Raw genomic sequence first — 26,144 nt, 5'->3', positions numbered from 1 at the left:
AAATTTCTAAGCTTTTACAGCGCCGAGTACAATGACCTCAGTTTTATCTGAGTTAAGAAGCAGAAAGTTAGTGGCCATCCAAGTCTTTATGTCTTTAAGACATTCCTGCAGTTTAACTAATTGGTGTGTGTTATCTGGCTTCATGGACAGATAGAGCTGGGTGTCATCTGCATAGCAGTGAAAATGTATGCTATGTCTTCTAATGATGCTGTCTAAGGGAAGCATGTATAATGTAAACAGAATTGGTCCTAGCACTGAACCCTGTGGAACTCCATAATTAACCTCAGTGTGTGAAGAGGACTCTCCATTTACATGCACAAATTGGAGTCTATTAGATAGATATGATACAAACCACTGCAGTGCAATACCTGTAATACCTACAGCATGTTCTAATCGCTCTAACAGGATATTATGGTCAACAGTATCGAATGCTGCACTAAGGTCAAGAAGGACAAGCACAGAGATGAGTCCACTGTCAGAGGCCATAAGAAGCTCATTTGTAACCTTCACTAAAGCTGTTTCTGTGCTGTGATGAACTCTGAAACCTGACTGAAACTCAGTCAGGTTTCAAATAAACCATTCCTCTGCAGATGATCTGTTAGCTGTTTGACAACTACTCTTTCAAGGATTTTTGATATGAAAGGAAGGTTGGAGATTGGCCTATAATTAGCTAAGACTGCTGGGTCTAGAGATGGCTTTTTGAGTAAAGGTTTAACTGCAGCCACCTTGAAGGCCTGTGGTACATAGCCGATTATTAGAGATAGGTTGATCATATATAAGATCGAAGAATTAATCAATGGCAGGACTTCTTTGAGCAGTTTTGTAGGAATGGGGTCTAAAAGACACGTTGATGGTTTGGAGGAAGTAATTATTGAAGTTAACTCAGAAAGATCGATTGGAGAAAAAGAGTCTAACTTAACATCAATGGAACTACGAGTAGCTGTAGATAATATTACATCTGTGGGATGATTATTGGTAATTTTTTCTCTAATGATAAAAATTTTATTTGTGAAGAAGTTCATGAAGTCATCACTAGTTAACGTTAAAGGGATGGTTGGCTCAAAAGAGCTCTGACTTTTTGTCAGCCTGGCTACAGTGCTGAAGAGAAACCTGGAGTTGTTCTTATTTTCTTCAATCAGTGATGAGTAGTAAGCTGTTCTGGCTTTGCGGAGGGCTTTCTTATAAAGCAACAAACTATTTCTCCAGGCTAAATGATGATCCTCTAAATTTGTGACACGCCATTTCCTCTCCAGATTACGAGTCATCTGCTTTAGGGTACGTGTTTGAGAATTATACCACGGGGTCAGGTACCTCTGATTAGAGACCTTAGTTTTCGCTGGAGCTACAGTATCCAGAGTCGTACGTAGTGAGGAGGTGAAATTATTAACAAGATAATCGACCTCTGTTGGGGTAGCGTTCAGATAGCTGCTCTGCTCTGTGTTGGTACAGGGCATTGATGATGATAACAGTGGCTGGATTATATTCTTAAACTTAGTTACAGCGCTTTCAGAAAGACATCTACTTTGATAAAGTCCACTCTCCACTGCTGCGTAATCAATTATTGTAAATGTAAATGTTATCAAGAAATGATCAGACAGGAGAGGGTTTTCAGGAAACACTGTTAAATGTTCAGTTTCTATGCCATATGTTAAAACAAGATCTAGAGTGTGATTAATTTCTCTCAATTTGAGAGAAACTAATTGAATCTAACAACAGATTAAATGCCATGTTGAGGCTGTCATTTTTAGCATCAACATGGATGTTAAAATCACCCACAATAATTATTTTATCTGAGCTCAGAACTAAATTAGATATAAAGTCTGAGAAATCAGACATAAACTCTGTGTAAGGCCCAGGTGGACGATAGATGATAACAAGTAAGACTGGTTTCTGAGTTTCACAGCTGGGGTGGACAATGTTAAGCATCAGGCTTTCAAATGAATTAAAAGTCTGTCTTGGTCTTTCATTAATTAATAGACTGGTGTGAAAAATTGCTGCCACACCGCCCCCTCGACCTGTGCTTCGAGATTTCTGGTAGTTAGAATGACTCGGGGGTTTTGATTCATTTAAACTAACATAATCATCCTGCTGCAACCAGGTTTCTGTAAGGCAGAGTAAATCAATTTGTTGATCAATTATTAAGTCATGTACTAACAGAGACTTGGAGGAGAGAGACCTAATATTTAATAATCCACATTTCACTGTTTTACTCTTTGGTTCAGATGTGGATACTGTATTGTTCTTTCTTTGTAAATGTTTAAGTTGTTTGTTGCTGGTTTTTAGTTTGTTTTTTTGTCTTTTTGGAAGCTGACACAGTCTCTATGGATATGGGTTTTTGGGGGGGTAGCAGGAGGAGAGAAGCTGCAGAGAGGCGTGTAAGACTGCAACTCTGCTTCCTGGTCCCAACTCTGGATAGTCATATTTTGAGGGGTTTAATAAATTTGTCCATATTTCTAGAAATGAGAGCTGCTCCATCCAAAGTGGGATGGATGCCATCTCTCCTAACAAGACCAGGTTTCCTCCAGAAGGTTTTCCAATTATCTATGAAGCCCACATCATTTCTGGGACACCACTCAGACAGCCAGCAATTTAAGGAGAACATGCGGCTAAACATGTCACTCCTGGTCTGATTGGGGAGGGGACCAGAGAAAACTACAGAGTCCGACATTGTTTTGGCAAAGTTGCACACCGATTCAATATTGATTTTAGTGACCTCCGATTGGCGTAACCGGGTGTCATTACTGCCGACGTGAATTATGATTTTACTGAATTTACGTTTACCCTTAGCCAGCAGTTTTAAATTTCCTTCAATGTCGCCTGCTCTGGCCCCTGGAAGACAATTGACTATGGTTGCCGGTGTCTCTAGCTTCACATGTCTGAGAACAGAATCACCAATTACCAGAGTTTGACCCCCAGCGGGTGTGTCACCGAGTGGGGAAAAACGGTTAGACAAATGAACGGGTTGGTGGTGTACCTGGGGCTTCTGTTTAGGACTATGCTTCCTCCTCACCGTTACCCAGCCGCCCTCTTTCCGCAGCTGCTTGGGATCTGCCGGGGAACAGCTAGCGGGGCCTACGCTATCTTCGGCTGCACCAGCTACAGGGGCCTGGCTAGCTAAGGGTGCACATTTGTTACAGATATCTTTACTGCTAAAGGAGGCCGAGGAGTAACTAAACATCTGACACAATGAGCAAGAAAGTGCAGGAGGGACAGGTGAAGTAGCCATGGTGCTAACGAGTCGGCTACGAGCTAAGCTAGCGAAACAGTACAGAGACAGTGAGTGAGTACTTTGGCTATAAATTAGGTAGTGAGTACACAGAAAGTGTGCTTTGGATAAAGCACGTGAAGATTATACTATGAAAAAAGAATGTATTTAAAAGTTGTTAATTAAACTGCTAAGCAAATAAGCTACTCAGAAACACCACTGTGTTTGAGCAGGAACAGGAAGTGATACTATACCACAGAGCGAGCGAACACCAAGTGACAGCGCCACCGACAGGATAATGTGCACAGTTTCAGGGACCGTCTGCTCCTTGAGTACGACCTTAAGAGCAGTTTTCACGGACCTGACCTCTCTCTCCCAGGCGCCACCGAAATGAGGAGCACTGGGGGGGTTGAAACGGAAAGCGATCTGCTGCTCTGCCAAACGCTCCTTCAACTGAGGCGCCATGGTCTCAAAGGCCTCATGGAGCTCTCGGGCTCCACCGACAAAATTTGTCCCGTTGTCACACAGGAGCTCAAAAGGTTTGCCTCTTCTGTCAATAAAGCGCCTTAACGACATCAGAAAGGAGTCAGTGTCAAGACTCTCGAGGAGGTCTAGATGCACACAATGGGTCGTCATGCACTTGAAGACTATGCCCCAACGCTTCTCTGTTCGACGTCCAATTTTCACAGTAAAGGGGCCAAAACAATCGACTCCAGTCGAGTAAAAGGGTGGTTTATACAGACGCAGACGAGCTGGTGGCAGATCTGCCATCTTTGGGATGGATGGATTGGCACGCCAAGCCTGACACTGCCTGCAGTCCCTCTGATACTGTCTGACTGCTTCCCTCCCCCGGAGTTCAGCCAACACTCTTTCTGGTCCAGGATGAAGGAGGGTCTCATCAAAATCCTGGATGATGAGCTTAGTCAGAGGATGTTTTGGGTCCAGTATGATCGGGTGGATGGCGTCTAGCTCCAGCTGCTCAACTCTTCGTAACCTTCCACCAACTCTGATGAGTTCCGTATCCTTATCATATTCGGGTGATAAGGAGTTCAAACGGCTGTTGGTTGGCAATGGTCTGCCAGACCTGAGTGCCTTAGCCTCCTCTGGGAATGACTCTGACTGGGCCTTCATCAGGAGGAGTTTCTCAGCTTTGATGTAATCGTCTGCTTCACTGTGCGAACTTGAGTTTGGGTCAGCCGCCCCATGTAGGGACCGCGCTGTTGTCTTCATGAGATCCTTCCAGGTGGAGAACATGCTGATTTCAGGAAGTTGAGGGCAGGAGTCCACCCTAACCTGTCCACAGAAATATGATTTCTTCAGCTCACCATCCTCTGGCTCTGGATATGCTGATGGGCTGGTCGGCCAATGCTCCTCGGATCGACGTAAAAACTCAGGGCCTTGGTGCCACCGGTGTGGTCGTGACAGCTCCTTCAAGGTCTTGCCCCGGGTAATGTCATCAGCAGGGTTATTCGCGCTATCCACATATCTCCAGGAGCTCCCATCTGTAAGACTCTGGATCTCTGCCACCCGCATGCCCACGAAAACTTTATAGCTGCAAGATTCTGACTTGATCCAGTGGAGCATGGTAGTAGAGTCCGACCAGAGAATAACCTTTCGAATGGGCAGCGTGAGCTCAGCTTGAAGGAGACCAGCTAGTTGTGCACCAGTGAGAGCGGCACTTAGCTCCAACTGTGGCATGGACAATGGAGCCACTTGGGATCTAGCCATTACAAAGGCAACATAGACTTCCTTCTGAGCAGTTTCTGTCCGCAGGTAAGCGACAAACCCATATGCTCTCTCGGAAGCGTCACAAAAGATGTGAAGGTCTCTGCTCGAAGCAGACGAATCAGCAGCCGCTGGTGCATAACATCTGGGGATTTCCATCTGGGTAAGATCCGGAATCTCCTTTTCCCAGGCAAGCCATCTGTCACGAAGGCTAGGTGGCTGGATCGGGTCGTCCCAGCCGAGCTGCTCCTTCCAAAGATCCTGTACCAGAATCTTGGCCCGCGTGGTGAACGGCACTATATAACCTAGCGGATCATACTGACACGCAAGTGTTTTGTAGACGTTTCTCAGTGTGGGTTCAGTTTTCTCCCCCAGTCGATGTCTGTATTTGAAGGAGTCACGAAGGCAATCCCATGTCAATCCCAGAGTTGGCTCCCAAAGGTCCGTGCTAGACTGAGAGAGCCATAGGTCACTACTCTCAGATCTGACATTGGATGGAAGATGTTCAATGACAGCAGGGATGTTGCTGGCCCAATGACATATCTTAAAGCCCCTGGTGTGAAGCAGCTGGCGCAGACTGTCGACTAGGGCCTTAGCTTCCTCTTGGGAGTGGGTGCTGTGGAGGTAGTTATCCACGTAGAACGACTGCTCTACACAATTGACGAGGTCATGATTGGAACTACAAGTGTCCCGGACGTGCTGCTGCTGCAATGCATAGATGGCACAGCAAGGACTGCATGTAGTGCCAAATGGTAGCACTTGCCATTCATAGATCTTCGGCTCTTCATTCCTCTTCATGTCCCGCCAGAGGAAGCGCAGCACTGGTTTGTCTTCTGGCAACAGGCGTATCTGGTGGAACATACCTTTGATGTCGCCACTCACAGCAACTGGATACTGTCGAAACCGAAGAACTCCTAGCAAAGATGGACCTAGGGCAGGTCCAGGGAGGAGAATAGAGTTGAGGGACTTCCCTTTGTACTGGAAAGAACAGTTAAAGACGATCCTGTCCTTGTTATTGTGTCGCACCATGTGGTGAGGTATGAACCAGGATTCTGCAGTGGTTCTAGCTATCTCATGTGGCACCACAACTACATAGCCCAACTTCTCTAGCTTCTGAATCTCCTGACGATACACTTCAGCGTGTTGTGGGTCTTTGACAAGTCTCCTCTCTGTACTGCGCAGACTTGGTAAGACTGCTTCCATAGGAGCTTGAAGCGTGGCGGAGTTGGCGCGACGAAGCAGTGGTGTGGCATACCTCTGTGTCCCATCAACAGTGACCCTGATGGTGGATGTCTGGAGTAGGTTCAGAGCTTGCTGATCTTGCTTCGATCGGGTTACCTAAGGCAGATCTGCCAGAGACGCTCAACATTCCTGTAAAGCTCACTGGTTGGCACAACTGTTGTTGTGAACAGGCACTGCTGCTCAGTTGCAGGAGTTTGGTCAATACTGATAGGACCTTGGAGCGACCAACCAAGCTTCGTATGGACAGCGATGGGTCCCCCTGTCGGGCCCAGATGAACTGGTTCTGTAGGTGCCAGGAGATGAGGCATGTCAGAGCCGATAAGCAGCATAGGTTGAACATGGTCTACCAAAGGCAGAGGTAAGTCACGCAGGTGTTCATAGCGGCGTTGGAGAATCCTCACCGGATAGGAATGTTCTGAGAGACCAAGGGCCTCGGCGGTGAATGCCTTTTGTATATGATACTTCTCCCCAGGTTTGTAGGGGGAAGACACATGGAAGGAGACTGAGGCGCCACGAAGCTGCACTACCTCTTGGTGGACAGTCCGCAGGGTAAGCGTCTCAGGCTCTGAGCTGAGGTTTAAGCGTCGAACAGCTTGTGGTAAAATGATGCTTCGTTCTGAGCCATCATCAAGTATTGCATGAGTCTCCAATGTTTGGTCCCTGTTGTACAGCAAGACCTTTACAACCTTCAGCATCACCTTGGGGGAACGGTTTGGCCTATCCAAGTACACTGTTGTAGTCGGAGCAGTCATCATGAGCACACTCTTCTGGATCTGCTGGACAGCATCATGCAGTACAGTCAGGTGTTGCTCTCTGCAGGTATTACAAGGTCGTTTGAGGGTGCAAACCTCTGGCTAGTGAGTTCTTCCACATTTCCAGCACCGCTGTTCATCAGTTAACCACCTCACCATCTGGTCGGTGGTCAGTTTTTTAAAGTCTACACAAGCGTTCAGGAAATGTTCCTTATTCTCGCAGCGCGGACAGTATGGTTTTGGTCTGGATGAGGACTTTGGTCGGAAAGAACTCCCTTCTGCGCTGGGGTTTTCCCGGGAAGTCAGGAAGAAGGCTGTAGATTTCTCCTTTGGTGTATGGGGAAGACGCTGGTCTTTCTTTGTCGGCTTATAAGCTTCAGGACTATAGAGTGAAGCAGCTCTACCTGCGATGCACTTCGCTTGAGATTTCATGTGCAGCCAGGAACTCAGATCAGGCAGGGTATAGGTTTGGTCAGTACTTGTCCGAAGAATGCCTTGGTTCAGGCAATGCTCTACAAACCCATCGCGATAACTGGGTGGCATCTTACTCAGTAGTCAGTCGACATGAGACCCACATCTTAGCTCAAAGCCGTTCTGGCCCTCCAGTGTCCTAAGCATTCCTACTAGAGATTGGATAGACAAGGCAAATGCATCAAAGGCTTCTGTGTCGCCGAATTTGATAGCTGGAGCATTCAGAATTGTGCCCAATTCACTTTGGACGAGCTGATGGGGTTGCCCATACTTGTCCTGCAGGGCGTGCATGGCCATGGTGTACGGCGTTGGGTCGTGCATGTATGCCTTAGCTAGCTGGATTGCACTAGGTAGCCGTAGGTCCCCAAGCAGCACTTGATATTTATACTGCTCATTCAGGTGTGGATGACTGTTCAACAGGTTGTCAAGGGCCATTTTTAATAAGGCAAAGTCACTTTCACGGCCACTCTCAAAGGAGGGAATCATAGGTTTGGGAATGCCATAACCTGTGGCGAGGAAAGGGTACGCATTAGCTGTCAGTAGTTGATGTAGCTCGGACTTAGTCCAGGTGGGAGTGCAAGATGACTCTGCTTTGGCAGGGTTGGTGCAGGCTGCACGAGCGTACTGAGATGGCTGAACTGAGAATGGAGTAGATGCCTGGTAAGAGGTATCAGGTGCAAGGGTAGTAGACCGAGGTCCAGCTGGAACAGTTGGGTGCAGCACGTGGGGCATGCATTGAGAATGCAATGGATGCGAGGCCATGGTTACTGGAGGTGGAGCTACCACGGGCGCTGGAGGCTGGGTCACGGTAAGTGTTGAGGGTGGAGCGACTAGCGGTACAGGAGGCTGACCCACGGGACCGACTGAAGGTAGAGCTGCATGGGAGCTCGAATTACTATTCTCCGATGGGCATGGTGAGACTCTGGAACCACTGGGTTCTTGTGCTTTCTCTTTAAGGAGAGAAGTAACCATCTTGGCTATCTCCAACTCGTTTACCCTCTTCTTTAGCTGTCGTCGCCTCTCCAGCTGTCTGTTCAGCGATTCTTGGGTTCTAATGGCTTCTTCTTGTAGCTGCTGGGCCTCTCTGGCTTGAGCTTGAAGTCGTTGACATTCATATTCGACTTGTTGATCCTCTTCTAGGTGCTGTTGGAATTCCTCAAGTTCCATCTGCTTTACTCGCTCTTCGAGCTGGGCTGTTTCCAGGTCTGATAATGCGTGGGAAGGGAATCTGCTTATCGACGAGCGTGATGCCCTTGTGGACCTGGAGCTGGAACTCCTCTGGAATGAGCGTGTTTTACCAGTATGTGAACACTGGGAAGCAGTAGCCGGTTGCGTGGTTTGAGTTTGTCCCTCAAGAGGGAGTGTTGAAACCTCATAATCGGTCAGGTAAGCAGGTGGCCGTCGCTCTCTCTGTGAAACACGTGGGGGTGCTGAGTCAGCCTGGACATCTGTCTGTTCCATACCTTAATCAGTACTCTACTCCAGCTCGAAGGACCATAAAATGGAGAGAATGTTGTCGCCGGGAGTTTAGCTGATTTGATTTAGAGCGGCAAGGTATGGTGGGTGTGTTCCGGTTAAAGAACACGGAGGCAGCTTCCAAGTTTAGGAGATTTATTCAGCTGTGGTCTGTAGTAATGATACATAAAGCAACTATATGTACAGCACACATAAAATATTCAACATGTCTAGACATTATTCTAGCACAGAGATAGCACAAGGAACTGTATTCAACACTCAAATCTGTAACAACTTCAACAATTACACAAGATTTATAATTAGCATTAACTAGCTTAGTAGCTTGCATAGCGTATTAGCGTATTAGCGTATTAGCATAGGATAACATTAGCATAGCCACGAGGGAACAAATGCACAAAATAGCAGCTGACATACACAACATCATGTAAACAGAACCCACCTTCTGGCATTCACACACAGCAATAAACCAAAACCCACGAGATACTGGTGAGAAGACACAAGGAAAAAATGCTGGCTATCAGCAGCTACAAAGGCAGACTAGCAGCACACGGCACAGAGTGGTGCATTCAAGGAGCGTCAGCATAGATATGGTGAGTTCAATGACGTAGGACATATCAAATTCCACAGCGCAAACACTATCTATCGACAAACCACAACACTTCAACCAAGCAAATAACGTGTAAACAGTGGGCTTTCTAACATTAGTCCTGTGGTGAAATTCGCTTTCTACAAAATATTATACATACAGTCAGCTGTTAGTGGTATTATAACAAAGAACGACAGCAAATCAGCCACAAAGTGATGGGCCACGTAAAATCACAGAGGTCTCCAACTTTCTGCAGAGTCAGTCGCTACAAACTTCAGGTGGCCTTCAGATTAGCTCAACAACAGTGCATAGAGCGTTCAGAGAATGGGTTCCCATGGTAACCAGCTGCTTGAATTCTCGGTTTTATTCAGATGAAAGACCTTGAAATTGAACTTTCATATTTAACTCTAATGTCATGTATCCATATTTTGATTTTCCTTGAATTCTAGATGACCATCCAGAGTCTGGTCAAGCCGAAGGTAAGATATCACACAAAAGGAGCATTTAGACGAACCTTTTATTCAGATTATAAATGAATGATTTTCTTCTTCTTCTTTTTTGTTTTTTTAGTAGACCAGAGTTTAGTGGAATATTCGTTGGTGTAGTTGTTTAATTGTTTTAATTTGGTGGCACTGAGTCTCTAATGTTTCAGTTTGCTAGTTTAATGAAAGTTAAAAAGTTGGAACATTTGTTAAGAAATTAAAAACCTTCCTTGTTATTTTTAACAGCTGCAGGATCCTCAGTGGGAGCAGCTGCTGTCAGCTCTCAGTCGGCTGGTAGGTTCATCAATATTAACTGAGTTTTATATAATGAAACACATAGAAAACTGATCAATACTAACTGTGCTTATGTTCCCCAATGACTAAGATGTTGCTTTAAATTTTAGAGATGATTAAATTGAAACTAAAGCTTTGTCCTGTATGGCATGACCCTGACCTTTGACCTTGAAGTATCACATACTAAGATGGTGTAGTTGATTATCTTCACCCATGTGATTGGAGCAGAATTGGCTGAAATCTTTGGCTTCTATAAGCCTTCAAAACTTTATGGCATCATTGTGAACTGAAAAAATAAAAAGTGTGTTGCACATCTCCTTCCATGCCGCTCACATGTCGTATTACTGGATATGGATTTTTTGTTTTTTTACTTGATTATGGTTTGATCTTAACCTTCATTGTTAGCGTCCAAGGTCAAAGTTCCCAGTGATGGTCAAGGTTATATGTTATAAGGTTAAGTACTCATGTCCCCCAAAGCCGAGCATATTGTTGTGAAGTTTAAAAATCCATAAAAAACTGATTTATTTATTTTTTTACAGATTGACCCAAATTTCACCAAAATTAAATCAGCTCGAGCTGTTCTCAGTATCTACCATCACCCAGAATCTGAAAATGTTATCCTGAAAACTGTGGATGCTAGACTGCTAATAGACAACCCAACCAAACAGAAGTGATTACATGCTCACTCCTTTAATCAAAACGTTCAAAGGGACAGGAAGTGCTTCACAGAGATGGCAAAAAGTACAAGTACAAAAAAAGAAGAACAAAACAGAGTCAGAGAAATATGAAGAAGATGACACAGATGACGAGAGACGGAGGGAGAACCAGTAAAAACACCAAACATTAGTAAAGGAAAACTGAAGGAGGGACAAAGAACAAACTAGCACAGATAGACAGGATGATCTGGAGCTGATGCTGTTAGGTATCAGCTTGTGATAAGAAACAAAATGGCACCATTTATTACAGAAAGGTTTTAGAAAAGAGCTCCATAGAACAGAAGTATAGTTTACTTGGAGAGGAAAGGATGCTGGTTTGATTCCAGTCAGAGGCACAAATCCCCCTTTGTGTTATGTCAGGAAGGGTATCGGCTGTAAAACTGCCAAATCAAACATCTGCAGTGACCCCGTATGGCAGGGCGCAGTTGAACGTAGCTTATTCCAGATTTCAAAACATATTTTTCAACATTATTCTGAAATTGCATTGAAATGGTCTGAAACCAAATCTCAGACATGACGGCTACACCTGTTTAATCAGATGACACAGCTCATTATTAAACTCTGATACATCAAACAATGACATCAAGCGTCCATATTCCATTTTTTCTTACATTAAATGTGTCATCCAGTTTCTGGCCACGTTGCAGGTTAGAGAATTACATATATTACATATATATAATAAGTATTTATGTTGTGTTAGAGCTGAGATGACCCCTTATACAGGAGATACTGGACTAGTTTAAATGTTTGGGGTCTCTTTTACTGTAGAGTATTACCCTAGTAGTAATCACCAGAAATCAGTTTAAGCTGCTGGTGGGGAGACTCGCCTCCCTGTAACTGCCTTTGTCTGAGTGCCTGCCCTTCTGTCTCTGGCAATATAACTAACTGACTAGCCCAACAAATGAAATGATCACTAGTGCAATCATTAAAATGTAAAAATGTAGGAAAGCAGAGGAACTACAGTCTGTGTTTCCATTAGACATTTTTATTAGTTTGCTGTTATGATGGCAGATAATCAGACCAATTAACTTCTTACAGTAAAATGTCCTCAATGTTTCACAGCTGCAGGATCCTCAAGGGGAGCAGCTGGTGTCGGCACGTTGGCAGCTGGTAGGTTCACGGATATTAACTGTTCTATCTTTTCAGTAAAATACTTTTAGTATTCAAGAAAAAACTGTCATAGTTGTTGCCTTACTGAAGATGAACTGCACACACTTAGACTTTACTCAAAACTAAAAATAGAGTGAAACTGGAATGAAAACCACTGCGAAAGAAGCAAAAAAAATGACCACAGAATCCAAAACAAGAAGGAAAAGCTGATACAGGGAGACAACAGGAGTTAAAGCCGATGAGAAAATGACCAGGGAGAGTGAAAATGCACAGACTAAATGCACGCCCTGGAGAAGGATACTAAAGCACTTGTAACTTAATCATAGACATGAATGCAGGCAGGAAAAGGAACAACCCAGCTTTGAAAATAAAACAGGAAGTTAACTGAAAATGGGACAAAGGATGTGCACATGGTTATCAAGAAGGTTGGTGGTTCAATTCTGGGCTGCTGCAGTCTGGATTCAGTATCCTTTGGCAGGACACTGAACCCGGCTCACTGGAGTGTGAATTTGAGATAGAAAGCCCAGAAAAAGTGTTTGTATGAATGGATGAATGAGACATCTGGTAGAAAAGTACTAAATAAGAACCGCCCATTTACCCTTTGTTTTCCAAAACGGGGATTTTTCTGAGTTCATTTCAAAAAATATCTCCCTCCACACTAAAATGTGCATCAAATGCATTTTAAAAGAGCATTGCCATAACAAAAGGTGGTGATATAAAACAAACCATTAAGAAACGATATGCAAAGTTTACAATAATGATCCTTGCATGTGTGGATGCAGCCAAAGACAGAGGAACCTGCTGACCACGATTCATCCTTTAATCCCCAGATTAAAAATTCAGATGATTATGAATAAAATTAGAAACTTTTTGTCTCAGAGTGATACTGAAAAAACAGTTAATGTATTTTATTCCTTCTGGGCTGGACTACTGTAGGTCCTTATTTGGCTGTTCTAATGACTCCAAAGTGGGCGGGGCCTGGTCACTTAATCTGAGTCCATTAATGTTAGATATCTGCTGCTAGTCTGATTCTGATGTTTTCATAGCATATTTAACCTGGCACATTAAACACACTCCACTCCATCGGAAAACTCTTCATGAATCAAATCAATCAATATTTATGTTTCATCTTTCTTCTCTCTCAGAGAAACACTTGGTGGATAAACATCCTCCTGCACGGGGAAGGAAAGTGAGTAAGATAAACTTATTCTGACTTTACACAACACAGCTTCATTCATAAGATTTAAATTTTTAAAAGCAATATTTTAAATGCTGTGTTAAAAATGTTTAAATGTGATGGTTCTTACACTTAACTAACTAATCACTGATCTAATCATATTCCTTATTTGCTTTAACTTTACCAGGCATTGTTCAAATCCAACAGAAAGAGGTACGATGAGGATCCAGAAGAAGAAGAAGAGCATAAAAGGCTAAAGTTACAGTGGGACAGTGATGCTGCAGCACAGATGCCAAAGGTGAGTAACGCCTGACTTCACACACAAAAGCTTTAAGTCATTAAAATGCAGGTTAAACATAATTCAGAATGTAAAACTGAATAAAACCCCCTCGTGATTGAATTGGATGGTTGTTATTCATAATTTTATTTTTGGATAACTGATTGATATCAAATTATATCTCCTCATTTGTTCTCAGGCATTAACAGTCCACTCAGACAGAGAGAAGCTTTTGGGAATGTTGGAAGATCTGAAAAAGGAGGAGCTTGAAAAGTTCAAGTGGTTCCTGCGGGACCGTGATGTTTTGGTGGAGCTCCAACCCATCCCAGAGAGCCGACTGGAGAAGGCCAGCACCTGTGACCTGGTGGACCTGATGGTGCAGACCTACACAGAAAAGTCTGTGGAGGTGACCACGAAGGTTTTAAAGAAAATTAACAGGAATGATCTGGTGCAGATTTGTAGCTTCTGAATTTCTTTTCAGTGCACTACATGATTGTAGTATGGAAAGTAGCAGAGAGTCTGACTGACTGTCCAACTGACTCTGACATGAGGGAGAGTTTATAATGTAGGAGCAGATTTGAGGTTAAAATACAGGAAATAACATCTATTTGAAAATTACTGTGTGTGCGTGTGTGTGTGTGTGTGTGTTTATGTGTGTGTTTGTGTGTGTTCTTAGGTTGATGCAAACATGAGGATGAGATCAAGATTTTGAAGCATTTTTTTATTTTAATATTTAATCATTTCATTGTATTTTAACTTTTTCTTTTTAATTTTCTGTTATGTTTTTATTTTCTGCAGAATTATTTCAGGTTTAAACGTGTAGAAATGATCTGACAGTGATTTCATTTCCTTCTTTCATAGAAACACATTCTGTTTGTTTCTAGCAGCACAGTTTGTAAAAAGACTGCATTTGTTGTGCTTTTCTTTGCTTTCATTTATACACTTTTACGATAATGAGATCATCATGTTTACAGATACTCACTGTGAGACAAACACTCAGGTTTATGTGTTTTTTTTTTTAACTTCTGTAATGTGTGATGTCATTGAGGGGGGATATCCTAATATTGGTGATCTCCAATTCTGGCCCTTATCACAGAAGCTCCACCCACTTGTCCCTCAAACCTTCTGTTTGTGTGGAACAGCCAATAAGAACAAAGTTGCCTTAAAGGGAGAGGAGTGAAAAAAGAAGCTTGTTTCAGAGAGGATGAGGAGCTACAACCAAACCAAGTATAAGACAAATGAGGATGATTTTGAACTGTGACTCAGACAAAGCTACTCGAGTACAGTCCAAAATTAAAAATATTAACCTGAAAATGAGCATTATATGTATAATTACATACAAAAATATCATGAACAGCTTTATGATTCTCATTTTGTTGAAGACGATAAATCCATATCACAGTATAAATGTGCCACATAAAGAAAAGTCTTCCAGAATAATTTTACTTTAACACCATATGAACTCTGTTATCTTCTGTCTTTTGTTCTTGTGGTCGATGCTCAGTCTGGTTTGGAGTGAAGCCTGAATGAGAAAAGTTTCCAAGGTTAGAAGTTACTGAGGAACATCATGACCTGCATCTATTACTGCCAAGTTTCTCACATTTGAAGAAGTTTTGACGACTGCTTTGAAGATAAACTGGAGAATTTTATACTTTTTAATCTTTAATATCCTGCTTTAATCATTGTTTTGTGTTTTTTTTTTAAATTCCCTTTTAAGCACGTCACTAAACATTTTATATTGGCTTTCTACTAAATATAGCCACATAAATACAATTGTTCTTTATCAATTAAATATTTTTTTACGGATACACAGGGAGCAACATTTGTGTCTATTCACTATTTACTGTCAAAAACTCGTTCATTTTTAAAAATTTTAAAATCTGTAAAAACACGTCTTTCATGTTTATACGCACGTTGAAACTTTTGCTGGAATGAAGCGGCCTAAAAACAATGAAACAATGAAGATCACTCAGTAAGATGATTACTGTGCTTTTGTATTTACTTTACACATCCAGTCATCCACCCATTCACACACTGGTGATGGCAGCTACATTGTAGCCACAGCCACCTTGGGGCGCACTGACAGAGGCGAGGCTGCCGGACACTGGCGCCACCGGGCCCTCTGACCACCACCAGTAGGCAACGGGTGAAGTGTCTTGTCCAAGGACACAACGACCGAGCCAGGCTTGAACCGGCAACCTTCCGATTACAAGGGGACCACCCAACTCTTGAGACACAATCGACCTTGTCAGATTCTTCTTCAGCTCTTCTACCTTCTGTAGTTTCTGCTCTGCATTTTGGTTTTTCAGCTTATGTTTTGACTCGTAGTGCCGTCTTAAATTAAATCCCTTAATTACAACCCCATTGGGATGTCTGGGACCTGGATCTCCTCCATGCCTGCTTCATGCCCTGGGGGACAAGGCTATGGCTCCCCACACCCTCTAGCAGCTTGTATTCAACCTTTTGAATACAAGCGTGCTGATCCACACAGGTGTACAAACTGGTGTTCACAGACACTAACTTTTCTTAGCTGCTACCTCAAAGCACATTGTGCACAGTCGGTCTTTCGTGCTGCAAAATAACAATCATTATTTAGTATCTACTGTTATTTACACTTAGCTCGATTAACGCGATGATGCTGTGTTTATTATGTTGCTCTCCCCTCTTTTCTTTCCTTCGCTCTTTCTTTCTTTCTTTCTCTCTCCCTTTCCTATCCCCCAGTCATGTCTGTAACTACTGAAAATAAAATAAATAAATAATAATAACAAAGGTAAATCAAATGGACCAATATGGCAAGGCTGTGATGATCCACTTGGTAAAGTAAATCCGTTGGGCATCTTTCTTGGCCTTCAGACAAAATATTCTGATGGCTAAAGAAGCAAACAGGACAGGCAAAAAAGGGGGAAAAAACAGTGATTTACATTTGAATTTAAAAACCATACATTAAACAGACAAATAAAATTAAATAGCAATAAAATAAATGAATGAAAAAAGAAAAATGAATCAGTAAATATTAAAACATGAATAAAATAGACAACAAATAAAATTAACAAACTAAAGAAGATTAAAAGCGAACTGAAACGGACTACAAGCTGACTCTGGTACTACTACCCCGTGAATAAAAGGTGTTTTTAAAAGTGTTGGGCCTAATTGGATTGGATTGCATTTATATAGCGTTTTTCAAGGCACCAAAAGCGCTTTACAATTCCACTATTCATTCACTCTCACATTCACACACTGGTGGAGCAGCTGTGGCTACAAGATTTCCGCCCCCTGTTGGCTCTCCAGGAAACTGCAGGTCTTCCTGGTCGTTGACAAATGTTTAGTGAATAACAGAAACACACAGTATTAAAGATTTATACCGTCTGTGGTAAATTACAGCTTAAAAACTTGCGTGTTCAGTCAGACATAAGTAGCTCTAGTTAGCATGTGAATGTGATGTTTACTTTGGATTATGGAACTTTTTATTATTATTAACGGATTCAGTATTTATTAAACTCGGTGTATCCGTTGTTGCTTTGGAGATGCAGAGACTGATTAAAGAGACACGACGTCACTCTTTCTACTCATACCTGAGCCAAAGGTAACGTTGATGGAAAGGCGGTAACATCTATTTCAACTCGGTTTATTTCTATGGCGCAAAATTAGAACAACAGTCGCATCAAGGCGCCTCCGTTATCCAGGCGGGCTGACAGCTGGGAGGAGAGAGACGCAGAAAAGCGGAAGTTTTTCCGCCTCAGCGTTTACAGAAAGTGAGAGAAAGCAGCGGGAGAACAGTGCCTCACACTAAGCTGCTTCACAAACACTGAAGAATGATTTTCCATCAGCAGTGATTCCAGGTGTTCACATTTTACATGAAGTATTGAAGGTAAGCGCGGCATTAAGTTCTGCTTCCTCCTGGAAGTTCACATTCGTAGTTCTGCTTCCTTGTTGGGGGAGTGCGAAGGCCCTCTAGTATCTGCTCTGTTTCTGTTTCTTCTTCTTATTATTATTATTCAGGGCAAAACAAGTGCCTGTTTGAGGGCCTAAACATGCTCAAAAACTCATGAAGTTTTGCACACGCATCGGGTCTGGTGAAAAATTTCGTATTTTAATGGTTTTACATATGAGCATTGGAAAATGGCTCCGTAGCGCCACCTATTTGGGTTTGATTGCATAACCTTCATATTTAGTCAGTGTCAACTACACACCTGGGCAGTAGATTTGGATACGGGCATCGGCAAAAAAAAAAAATGCTCCTACTCATGCTGCCCCGACGTCAGCCAGCGCATATTGGGAATGGTATAGGCACCGATCCGTTTTCTATCTGCACCTGCTGCTTGCGGCACAGAGACCAGAGGGCGGGACGGCGGGGAGCAGCATCTAATAACCAACTCGCAAAATAAAACAAAATTAAAAACAAACACAAAAACACCAGACATCATGATACAGACTTATAATTTGCACCGATGTTTTTTCGAAATTCTATACACGAAAAGTGAGCGCGAGAGCCCTCGGTGCGCCTGCTCGCTGCTGAAGTCAAAGTAAACTTTATTGTCATCTCCGCTACATACAGTCCAGTATATAGAGAGACGAGACGACGAGGCTCCAGTTACAGCAGTGCAAGTAAACAAACAATAAATATAAGAAGAGTAAGAACATAAATATACACTTTAGGACTCGGGGTAAAGGGATCAATAACAATTTAAAATTTACAGTTTGATGATTTAAAGTCTCACACACAACCCGTCGAAAAGGGGCGGGGGCCTGCTGCTTCCAAATAGAGCACACTTCATTTATAATGTTGTAAATCCAAGCTCATTATGGATTCATGATCTGAATCCTGGGCTGTGTGAAACCTCAGAAATGCACCTTAGACAAAGTGAATCTGTGAACTAAGGTGTAGGTGTGTTAGGTTATGTTGTGGTGATCCTCGAGTTGGGGGATTTGTGTTCATACTGGAGTGCAAAATTAAAACCAAGATGGACAAGAAAAGTTCAAAGTCATCAGGTGCTCAGTTTAGAAAAAAGAGAAAAGAAGAGGAGGAGAAACGAGCAAAAGATGCAGGTAAGCAGATGTGTGATTGGATAATGGCAGGTCATCCTGAAACAATCAGAATCAGAATACTTTATTAATCTCTGAGGAAATTATGCGCGTTACAGTTGCTCCAAGAAGAAATGGTAAAAATAGCAACAGTAACAGACTAAACTCCAAACAATACATTATGTTACAGATTTTAATATTAATTAGTCATTATCAATTGTTGATTTGTCCTGTTCTCGTTGTATGACATATTATGATGGCTGTTTGGGAGCCGTTTGCATACAATGCATACTCTCTCTCTCTTCATATGTGTGTGTGTACAACAGCTTTATGTTAATGTACAGTCCTTAATATCTTTTGTCTGTGTGTGTGTGTGTGTCTGTGTGTGTGTGTGGGTGGGGGTGGGGGGGCAGAGGGAGTGTTCACCCAGGGCGCCAAACAGGCTAGGACCACCACTGGTTGCTGGTTTGAAGCAGAGGTGCAGAGCTCTGTGGGAAAGAACCGGAAGTCACGGTCACGGTAGAGTTCTGGGTTGTAGCGATTTTACCGGTTGAACCAAACAACAAATTTCTAACCTGCTGTCAGAGTCACAGATATTATGACAAAAATATTTGTCTTGAATCATGCTCCATCATTCAGGTTAGGAAATCCAAACAAGTTTATTCTGCTCATCTAGATGTAACGTTTCCAGGGCAAATACTTTTTGACATGTAAAATAAAGATAGCACTGTATATATGTAGGTAAGTATATATGTATGTATAGGTATATATAAACATATAGATCAGTGAGAATCTACAGGGCTTTTCCATTTAAAAAGTTTGCATAAACCAGGGGTGCATAATGAATTGTCTCAAGGAGCCACGTGAGAAAAAGAGACTGTTGTGGTGGGCCTCACCAACAAGCCGAACTCTAGCACACACACTCACACACTGTTGTGGGTTTTTTTTTTAACACACAAATTTTAGATGAGGTTCAAGCTGATGTTTGACGTTCACGTCCAGTCACAGTTTTCATTTGGGTGATAGAAAAGTAACAAACGTCCATGTCAGTAATGTTGTCATTAGTGAAATACAAAGCAGTCAGTTTCCATCCATCAAATGAACAAACAGCAGACATGCTGTCCTTCATGTATAATATGATTTCTTCATTTTCCAGGTGGTAACTATGACGACTAAGAAGCTGCTCATTGAAACACTGAACCAGTTGAGTCCAGAGTACTTTGCTGAGTTCAAGTCACTCATTGAACCGGAGAAAGATCTATCATCCAAGCCAAGGGGCCGACTGAAAACAGCAAACACACAGGATGTAGTGGAGCTGATGGAGGAGACGTACAGAGGAGAGAGTGTGGAGGAGACCAGAAAGGCTTTAATGAAGATGAAAAGGACTGATCTGGTGCAGAGATTATCAGGTATCACCTCATGAAACGCAAATAAGAGAACAAAGACTTAAATATGTGAGAATACTGCATATAGTTTATCACATTCATATGAAACCAGGCTCAGCTGACTGATAGAAAAATCTCTTGACTCTGTGTTGTGTAGTGAATGATGAACAAAGACGTTTATATTTTAGTGCTGCTTTTTATCACGTGGATTAGAGCAGAATATGTGCAGGTCAGGCAGGTTGGCTCATTACAGGAGGCTCAAACACAGCACACTACAAAATAATAGCAGCTTCTAGCCGGTGTGCAGTGATATTATGTGACTGTTTCAGGACTTCACAATTACAACAAACCACTGAAACTCTTCTTATTAACAGTTAAACAGTTACAGAGGTCACATGCTCTGTAAAGTCGTAATCTGGAGAGGAAATGGCGTGTCACAAATTTAGAGGATCATCATTTAGCCTGGAGAAATAGTTTGTTGCTTTATAAGAAAGCCCTCCGCAAAGCCAGAACATCTTACTATTCGTCACTGATTGAAGAAAATAAGAACAACCCCAGGTTTCTCTTCAGCACTGTAGCCAGGCTGACAAAAAGTCAGAGCTCTTTTGAGCCAACCATCCCTTTAACGTTAACTAGTAATGACTTCATGAACTTCTTCACAAATAAAATTTTTATCATTAGAGAAAAAATTACCAATAATCATCCCACAGATGTAATATTATCAACAGCTACTCTTAGTACCATTGATGTTAAGTTAGACTCTTTTTCTCCAATTGATCTTTCTGAGTTAACTTCAATTATTACTTCCTCCAAACCATCAACGTGTCTTTTAGACCCCATTCCTACAAAACTGCTCAAAGAAGTCCTGCCATTAATTAATTCATCAATTAATGAATTAATTGGAGTGGCACAAATAATTTGTGTGGCATCAGATTTGATGCAGAACAGCTGATTGTTCTGTAAATAGTGTGAAATGTTTGTTTAAAAAAACCCTTGGCAGCATCTTTAGGTAAACAGCTGCAAAAAAAACTTGTTGTTTGCAAAACTGACAAACTTTTTTGAAGAAGTAACTATACAATTAATTGCCCAACATTGGTCATTATTTACTGTATCTTGCAGACAGAGCTACAGACTCTCTCCCAGACCACAGACTCATAATACAAGTCAGAGCTTTATAAAATAATAATAATAATAAAGTTGTGTTTTCAAAATTGGAGTTCAAGTTATTTTTACTTCCAATAGTGTTAACATACTACACAGGTCATGAACAATATTTTTTTTTAATTTTCATTGTAAGTGGGCTAAAGCAGTTAATTAGAAGTAGTCTAACATAAATGCTGTAATTTGATTATTTTTAATAAACATGTAAGTTGGATGGATTCAATGCTGGCGTGACCACAGTGCACACGTCTGCTGTTGCTCACAGTGGTCCAAGGGACGCTCAGGGAGTTTGTGTGTTTGCTCAGACACAAGAAAAATTAGAGGGAACATTGATGGTTTGGAGGAAGTAATAATTGAAGTTAACTCAGAAAGATCAATTGGAGAAAAAGAGTCTAACTTAACATCAATGGTACTAAGAGTAGCTGTAGATAATATTACATCTGTGGGATGATTATTGGTAATTTTTTCTCTAATGATTAAAATTTTATTTGTGAAGAAGTTCATGAAGTCATTACTAGTTAACGTTAAAGGGATGTTTGGCTCAAAAGAGCTCTGACTGTTTGTCAGCCTGGCTACAGTGCTGAAGAGAAACCTGGGGTTGTTCTTATTTTCTTCAATCAGTGACGAATAGTAAGATGTTCTGGCTTTGTGGAGGGCTTTCTTATAAAGCAACAAACTATTTCTCCAGGCTAAATGATGATCCTCTAAATTTGTGACACACCATTTCCTCTCCAGATTACAAGTCATCTGCTTTAGGCTACGTGTTTGAGAATTATACCACGGGGTCAGGTACTTCTGATTTGAGACCTTAGTTTTCACAGGAGCTTCAGTATCCAGAGTCGTACGTAGTGAGGAGGTGAAATTATTAACAAGATAATCGACCTCTGTTGGGGTAGCGTTCAGATAGCTGCTCTGCTCTGTGTTGGTACAGGGCATTGACGATGATAACAGTGGCTGGATTATATTCTTAAACTTAGTTACAGCGCTTTCAGAAAGACATCTACTGTGATAACGTCTACTCTCCACTGCTGTGTAATCAATTACTGTAAATGTAAATGTTATCAGGAAATGATCAGACAGGACAGGGTTTTCAGGAAACACTGTTAAATGTTCAGTTTCTATGCCATATGTTAAAACAAGATCTAGAGTGTGATTAAAGTGGTGGGTGGGTTCTTTTACATTTTGAGAGAAGCTAACTGGCTCCTTGTGATGTGAAGGAGCAGTGGCTCTACTCTGGCCCCCTCCCGGATGGCCGAACTTAATATATATCTCCTCACCCTATCTCCCTTAGAGATAGGGTGAGGAGATACTGGAACTCCATAAACATGTGGCCGGCATAGTGTACAGAAACATCTGTGCCAAGTGTAACCCCATCTTAAGACTCATTTAATTAGACTAGCTTTTAACTAGATTTGTGTTTGTGCTATTTTATGTTTATCTGTTTTAAATTATTATGAAGCACTTCATGGTTTTTATCCCGTGAGAAGTGCTACATAAATCAATAAAGTAAAGTAAACTGTCGAAGTACCAAGGGCTCAGAGAAGAGCTCGAGAAGATGTGGAGGGTGCAGGTAACAGTGGTCCCAGTGGTAATCGGAGTACTCGGTGCGGTGACTTCTAAACCAGGCCAGTGGCTCCAGCAGATCCCAGGAGCAACATCGGAGATCTCTGTCCAGAAGAGCGCAGTCCTAGGAATAGCTGAGATACCGCGCAGGACTTTCAAGCTCCAAGGCCTCTGGTAGAGGACCCGAGCTTGAAGGAAATCTTTTGTTTTCTAAATCCTCATAAAGCCTGATGAAAAAACAGTTTCTAATCTGACCTTTTCTCTTTCTTTTCTCCTCAGACAAACAGTTTCCTCCACTGAGCCAGAGAGTGAGTAACGTCACATCAGTCGACTTCACACAGTTCAGCTTTGATTCAGTAGATGAAGACTGAAAATGATCTTCATCTTAAACAGAAATCATACACATGAAATTCAAGCTGCAGCTATGTCATGCACACATGAGTTTTATACATGATTGGTATAGAAATATTAAACCTTATTTACATTTTAAAAGCAGATTAAATTCAAGTCTTTCTGTTTATCAGTAAAGATGTGAGCAGTTAAAGCTCTCCTCTGTTTGTAAAATCAGGAGACTCACTGCAGTTTTTGTAGCTCAGTCTTTGACAGAGTTACAGTCAGGCAGTGAAACAGAGTCACAAACCTGTTCATGAAAATTAAATCCTTCAAAAAGAGGAAAAAATGAGCCAAGAAATAAAAAACGAATCCAAGCAGGTACCCACCGAGCACCAGATGTTCATGGAGGTTATTTTCTGCTCTACATCTGGTCGACCGGTCATGACCTTAAAAAGACGCAGCTTTATGTCTGAAGGTCAAAGGTCATCTTTTCAGGTTTTTAGAAAGAATTGGATTCAAACATGAATTTATTTTTAGCACACTGAAATGTTTCTGTTGATTAAAAATCAAACAGACATTTGAATGGTGCATCGCTGTCATGTGACCTCTGTTTTTACCAGGTAGAAACGATGGAGTCTCTTATTGAGCTGCTTTTGGAGACACTGGCTGATCTGAGAGGCAGCGAGCCCGAGAACTTCATCGAGATCCTGGAAAGAGAAGGTGGCTCACTGGTCCTAAGGAATCTGTTGTTCATGTCACACCTGCACGACGTGCAGGACGAGGTGTTTTTGATGATGAGGACTTTTGGCCAACAGTCAGTGAAGAAGATCGTGGAGGTTTTAAAGGAGATGAAGAGGACTGATCTGGCTCAGAGGCTGACAGACAGCAGCTCAGAAGCTCAAAGTAAGATAAAGACAAAACATGTTAAAATCATAAAAGTGTTTCTGCTTCAGTTCATATTAGAAACAGTCAGATTTACAGAGAAAAGAGAGCATTGTTGACAATGTTGATGTTCAGCAGGTTTAAATGTAACTTTTTTTTTTGTTGATCTTTGTGTATTTTTTTTAAAGCTCGATTAGCTTTTATTAAACACTTATTTCTATTTCTGTTAATTTCTCTTTTTTCAGACAAACATCTGGATGAACATCTGTCTGCACTGATCCATAAAGTGAGTAACGTCTCATCTGTCTGACTCTGCAGAGTTCAGCTTTGATTCAATAAGATGCAGTTTGAAAATCATAATTTCATCATTTAGATTAAACAGTTGTCACAGAAATGTTTTTAGATTAAAAATCAAACATTTATAAAAAGTGTGTTTACATAAATACATCTTAATAAATAAGATAACAAAAGAAAAAGTGTTTCAGAGAAAACATTGACAACATTCAAAGTTTAAAAGAGCTACAAAAACATAAATCTGTAATTTTCTCAGTGAGGAAACATTTTTTCTTTATGAATGTTTGCTTTGAATTTTCCAGGTTGCAACAATGGCAGCTGTTACAGATCTGCTTCTAGAAACACTGGAGGATTTGAGTGATCAGGATCTCAACAAATTCATGTTGTTCCTGCAGTTCACTCGGTTTCAGAAGAGTCTTCCACAAATCAAACTGAGTGATGACAGAAGAGAAACAGTGAATAATATCATTGATAAATGTGGTCATCAGTCTGTGGAGGTGATCAGGGAGGTTTTAACAGACATGCAGAGAACTGATCTGGTGCAGAGGCTGTCAGAGAGCAGCTCAGGACTCAAAGGTAAGAGAAAATAATCTGTCAGAGTGTCTGTAATAATGTCAATAAATATGGTTTTTAACTGAGTGTAAAAGTATTAAAATCATAATATTACAGCTTACAAACTGAAAACAAAATTAAAAGAATTAAATCAGAGAAACTCACAACAAGAACTGCATAATATAAACTTTATTATCTTAAAATGAAAGAATTTGTTTCCTCTGATTTATTTTGGACAGACGTTGATAAATTAACACATTCAGGTTGTACAAACACAGTAAAATTAATCAGATTTGTTTTCATATTTCAATGTTTTAAATTAAAAATATTTAGGTTATTGAATCAGTGACTTTCTTTAGTAAATGTTGTTTTAAAGCTCTTTGAACTTCTTTCCTTTGAAAATATTTTTCTTTGTTTGTTTCATTGAATTCTTGCATTTTGAGCTCATTAATATCAGTCTTGTATTGTAAATAGATCTTTATGTTAGCTTTGATTTAAACTCCACTATGGAGACAGACGACCTGTATGAGGTAAATGATTCCAAAGTGTTTTCATTGATTTCTCTGTGATTGTGTAACTATGGCCTCCTCCTGCCTTCAGTCAGCACAGCTGAAAGTGAAACATTAAAGCTTTTTATTGTCAGGACTCAGTGTTATACTCAGGATGAGCACACATAAAGGACACACACAGTGTCTGTATCATGTAGTTACAGTTTGTATTCAATGTGTTGCAGCTGCAGGATCATCAGCTGAAGGATTTGATGTGGAGGAAACAGAGAAAGGTCAGTGTCCAGAAAACACATGAATCAATAAATACACTCATTGATATGAAGATGAAGAAGAAGAAGAATTACTGAATGAAACAGAACTGGATCATTTCCTCACACTTTGATAGTTTCCTATCAAATATGACTTCATGTTAACAAGTTTAATGTTGTTATTAATCCAACTTACAAGGATCATCAGAATGAAATCAAAGCATCAGTTATTTCAAAGTGTCTGATTATTAACACTGATGTTAAATCAGTCATGAATGAACCTTTTAATATTTCTTTTCTGTCAGAGAAACACTCTGAGGATGAACGTTGGCCTGCACTAATCCACAAAGTGAGTCATGTCACATCTGTCTGACTTCAGATCATCCAGCTTTCATTTCATAAATACAGGATAGAAATCTTCAATAGAAACAAATGATTTGATTGGAAAAGTCAAAGTTTGATAAGTTGAGCATGTGCAGTGAGGTAGGTCTGCAGCAGGTCAGAAAAGTCCTGAACTTGTTAACAGAAGCAGAATAATTGTTAATCAGCTGTTTGTGATCATTGTGACAAATATGACCAATGACATCATCACCTTATGTGATGGATGATGTCATCTAAACACATCTACATTTGTAAAGTGTTGATGAGAAAACAATCCATCCATCCATCCATCTTCATCCGC

The 26,144-nt window shown here is 41.3% G+C and overlaps 2 protein-coding genes across 19 annotated transcripts in view; both read left to right on the top strand.

Annotated features, from left to right (window-relative positions):
• Positions 1–15,494, top strand: part of LOC146509136 (uncharacterized) — a 35,180-nt gene extending 19,686 nt beyond the window's left edge. For 9 of the 11 annotated variants that reach the window (XM_085178329.1, XM_085178335.1, XM_085178334.1 and 6 more), the window contains 6 exons: positions 9,907–9,936; positions 10,186–10,233; positions 12,012–12,059; positions 13,205–13,248; positions 13,424–13,534; positions 13,713–15,494. In XM_085178329.1, coding sequence (XP_085034455.1) covers positions 9,907–9,936; positions 10,186–10,233; positions 12,012–12,059; positions 13,205–13,248; positions 13,424–13,534; positions 13,713–13,982 — 551 coding nt within the window. In that variant the 3' untranslated portion in view covers positions 13,983–15,494. The remainder of the gene's footprint in view (positions 1–9,906; positions 9,937–10,185; positions 10,234–12,011; positions 12,060–13,204; positions 13,249–13,423; positions 13,535–13,712) is intronic. The other 2 variants (XM_085178328.1, XM_085178331.1) reach the window with 2 other exon arrangements.
• Positions 1–26,144, top strand: part of LOC146509135 (uncharacterized) — a 59,935-nt gene that overhangs the window by 15,773 nt on the left and 18,018 nt on the right. For 4 of the 8 annotated variants that reach the window (XM_085178345.1, XM_085178344.1, XM_085178342.1 and 1 more), the window contains exons 1-8: positions 16,706–17,381; positions 19,692–19,944; positions 22,924–22,956; positions 23,602–23,880; positions 24,105–24,145; positions 24,456–24,729; positions 25,439–25,486; positions 25,768–25,811. In XM_085178345.1, the coding sequence (XP_085034471.1) occupies positions 19,701–19,944; positions 22,924–22,956; positions 23,602–23,880; positions 24,105–24,145; positions 24,456–24,729; positions 25,439–25,486; positions 25,768–25,811 (963 nt within the window). In that variant the 5' untranslated portion in view covers positions 16,706–17,381; positions 19,692–19,700. Of the gene's footprint in view, positions 1–16,704; positions 17,382–19,691; positions 19,945–22,923; positions 22,957–23,597; positions 23,881–24,104; positions 24,146–24,455; positions 24,730–25,438; positions 25,487–25,767; positions 25,812–26,144 lie in introns of those variants that run through there. The other 4 variants (XM_085178340.1, XM_085178341.1, XR_014876977.1 and 1 more) reach the window with 4 other exon arrangements.

The sequence above is a fragment of the Neolamprologus multifasciatus genome, chromosome 11 (genome assembly GCF_963576455.1).
Source record: "Neolamprologus multifasciatus chromosome 11, fNeoMul1.2, whole genome shotgun sequence".
Taxonomy (NCBI): domain Eukaryota; kingdom Metazoa; phylum Chordata; class Actinopteri; order Cichliformes; family Cichlidae; genus Neolamprologus; species Neolamprologus multifasciatus.
This window is presented reverse-complemented; position numbering and strand designations above follow the sequence as displayed.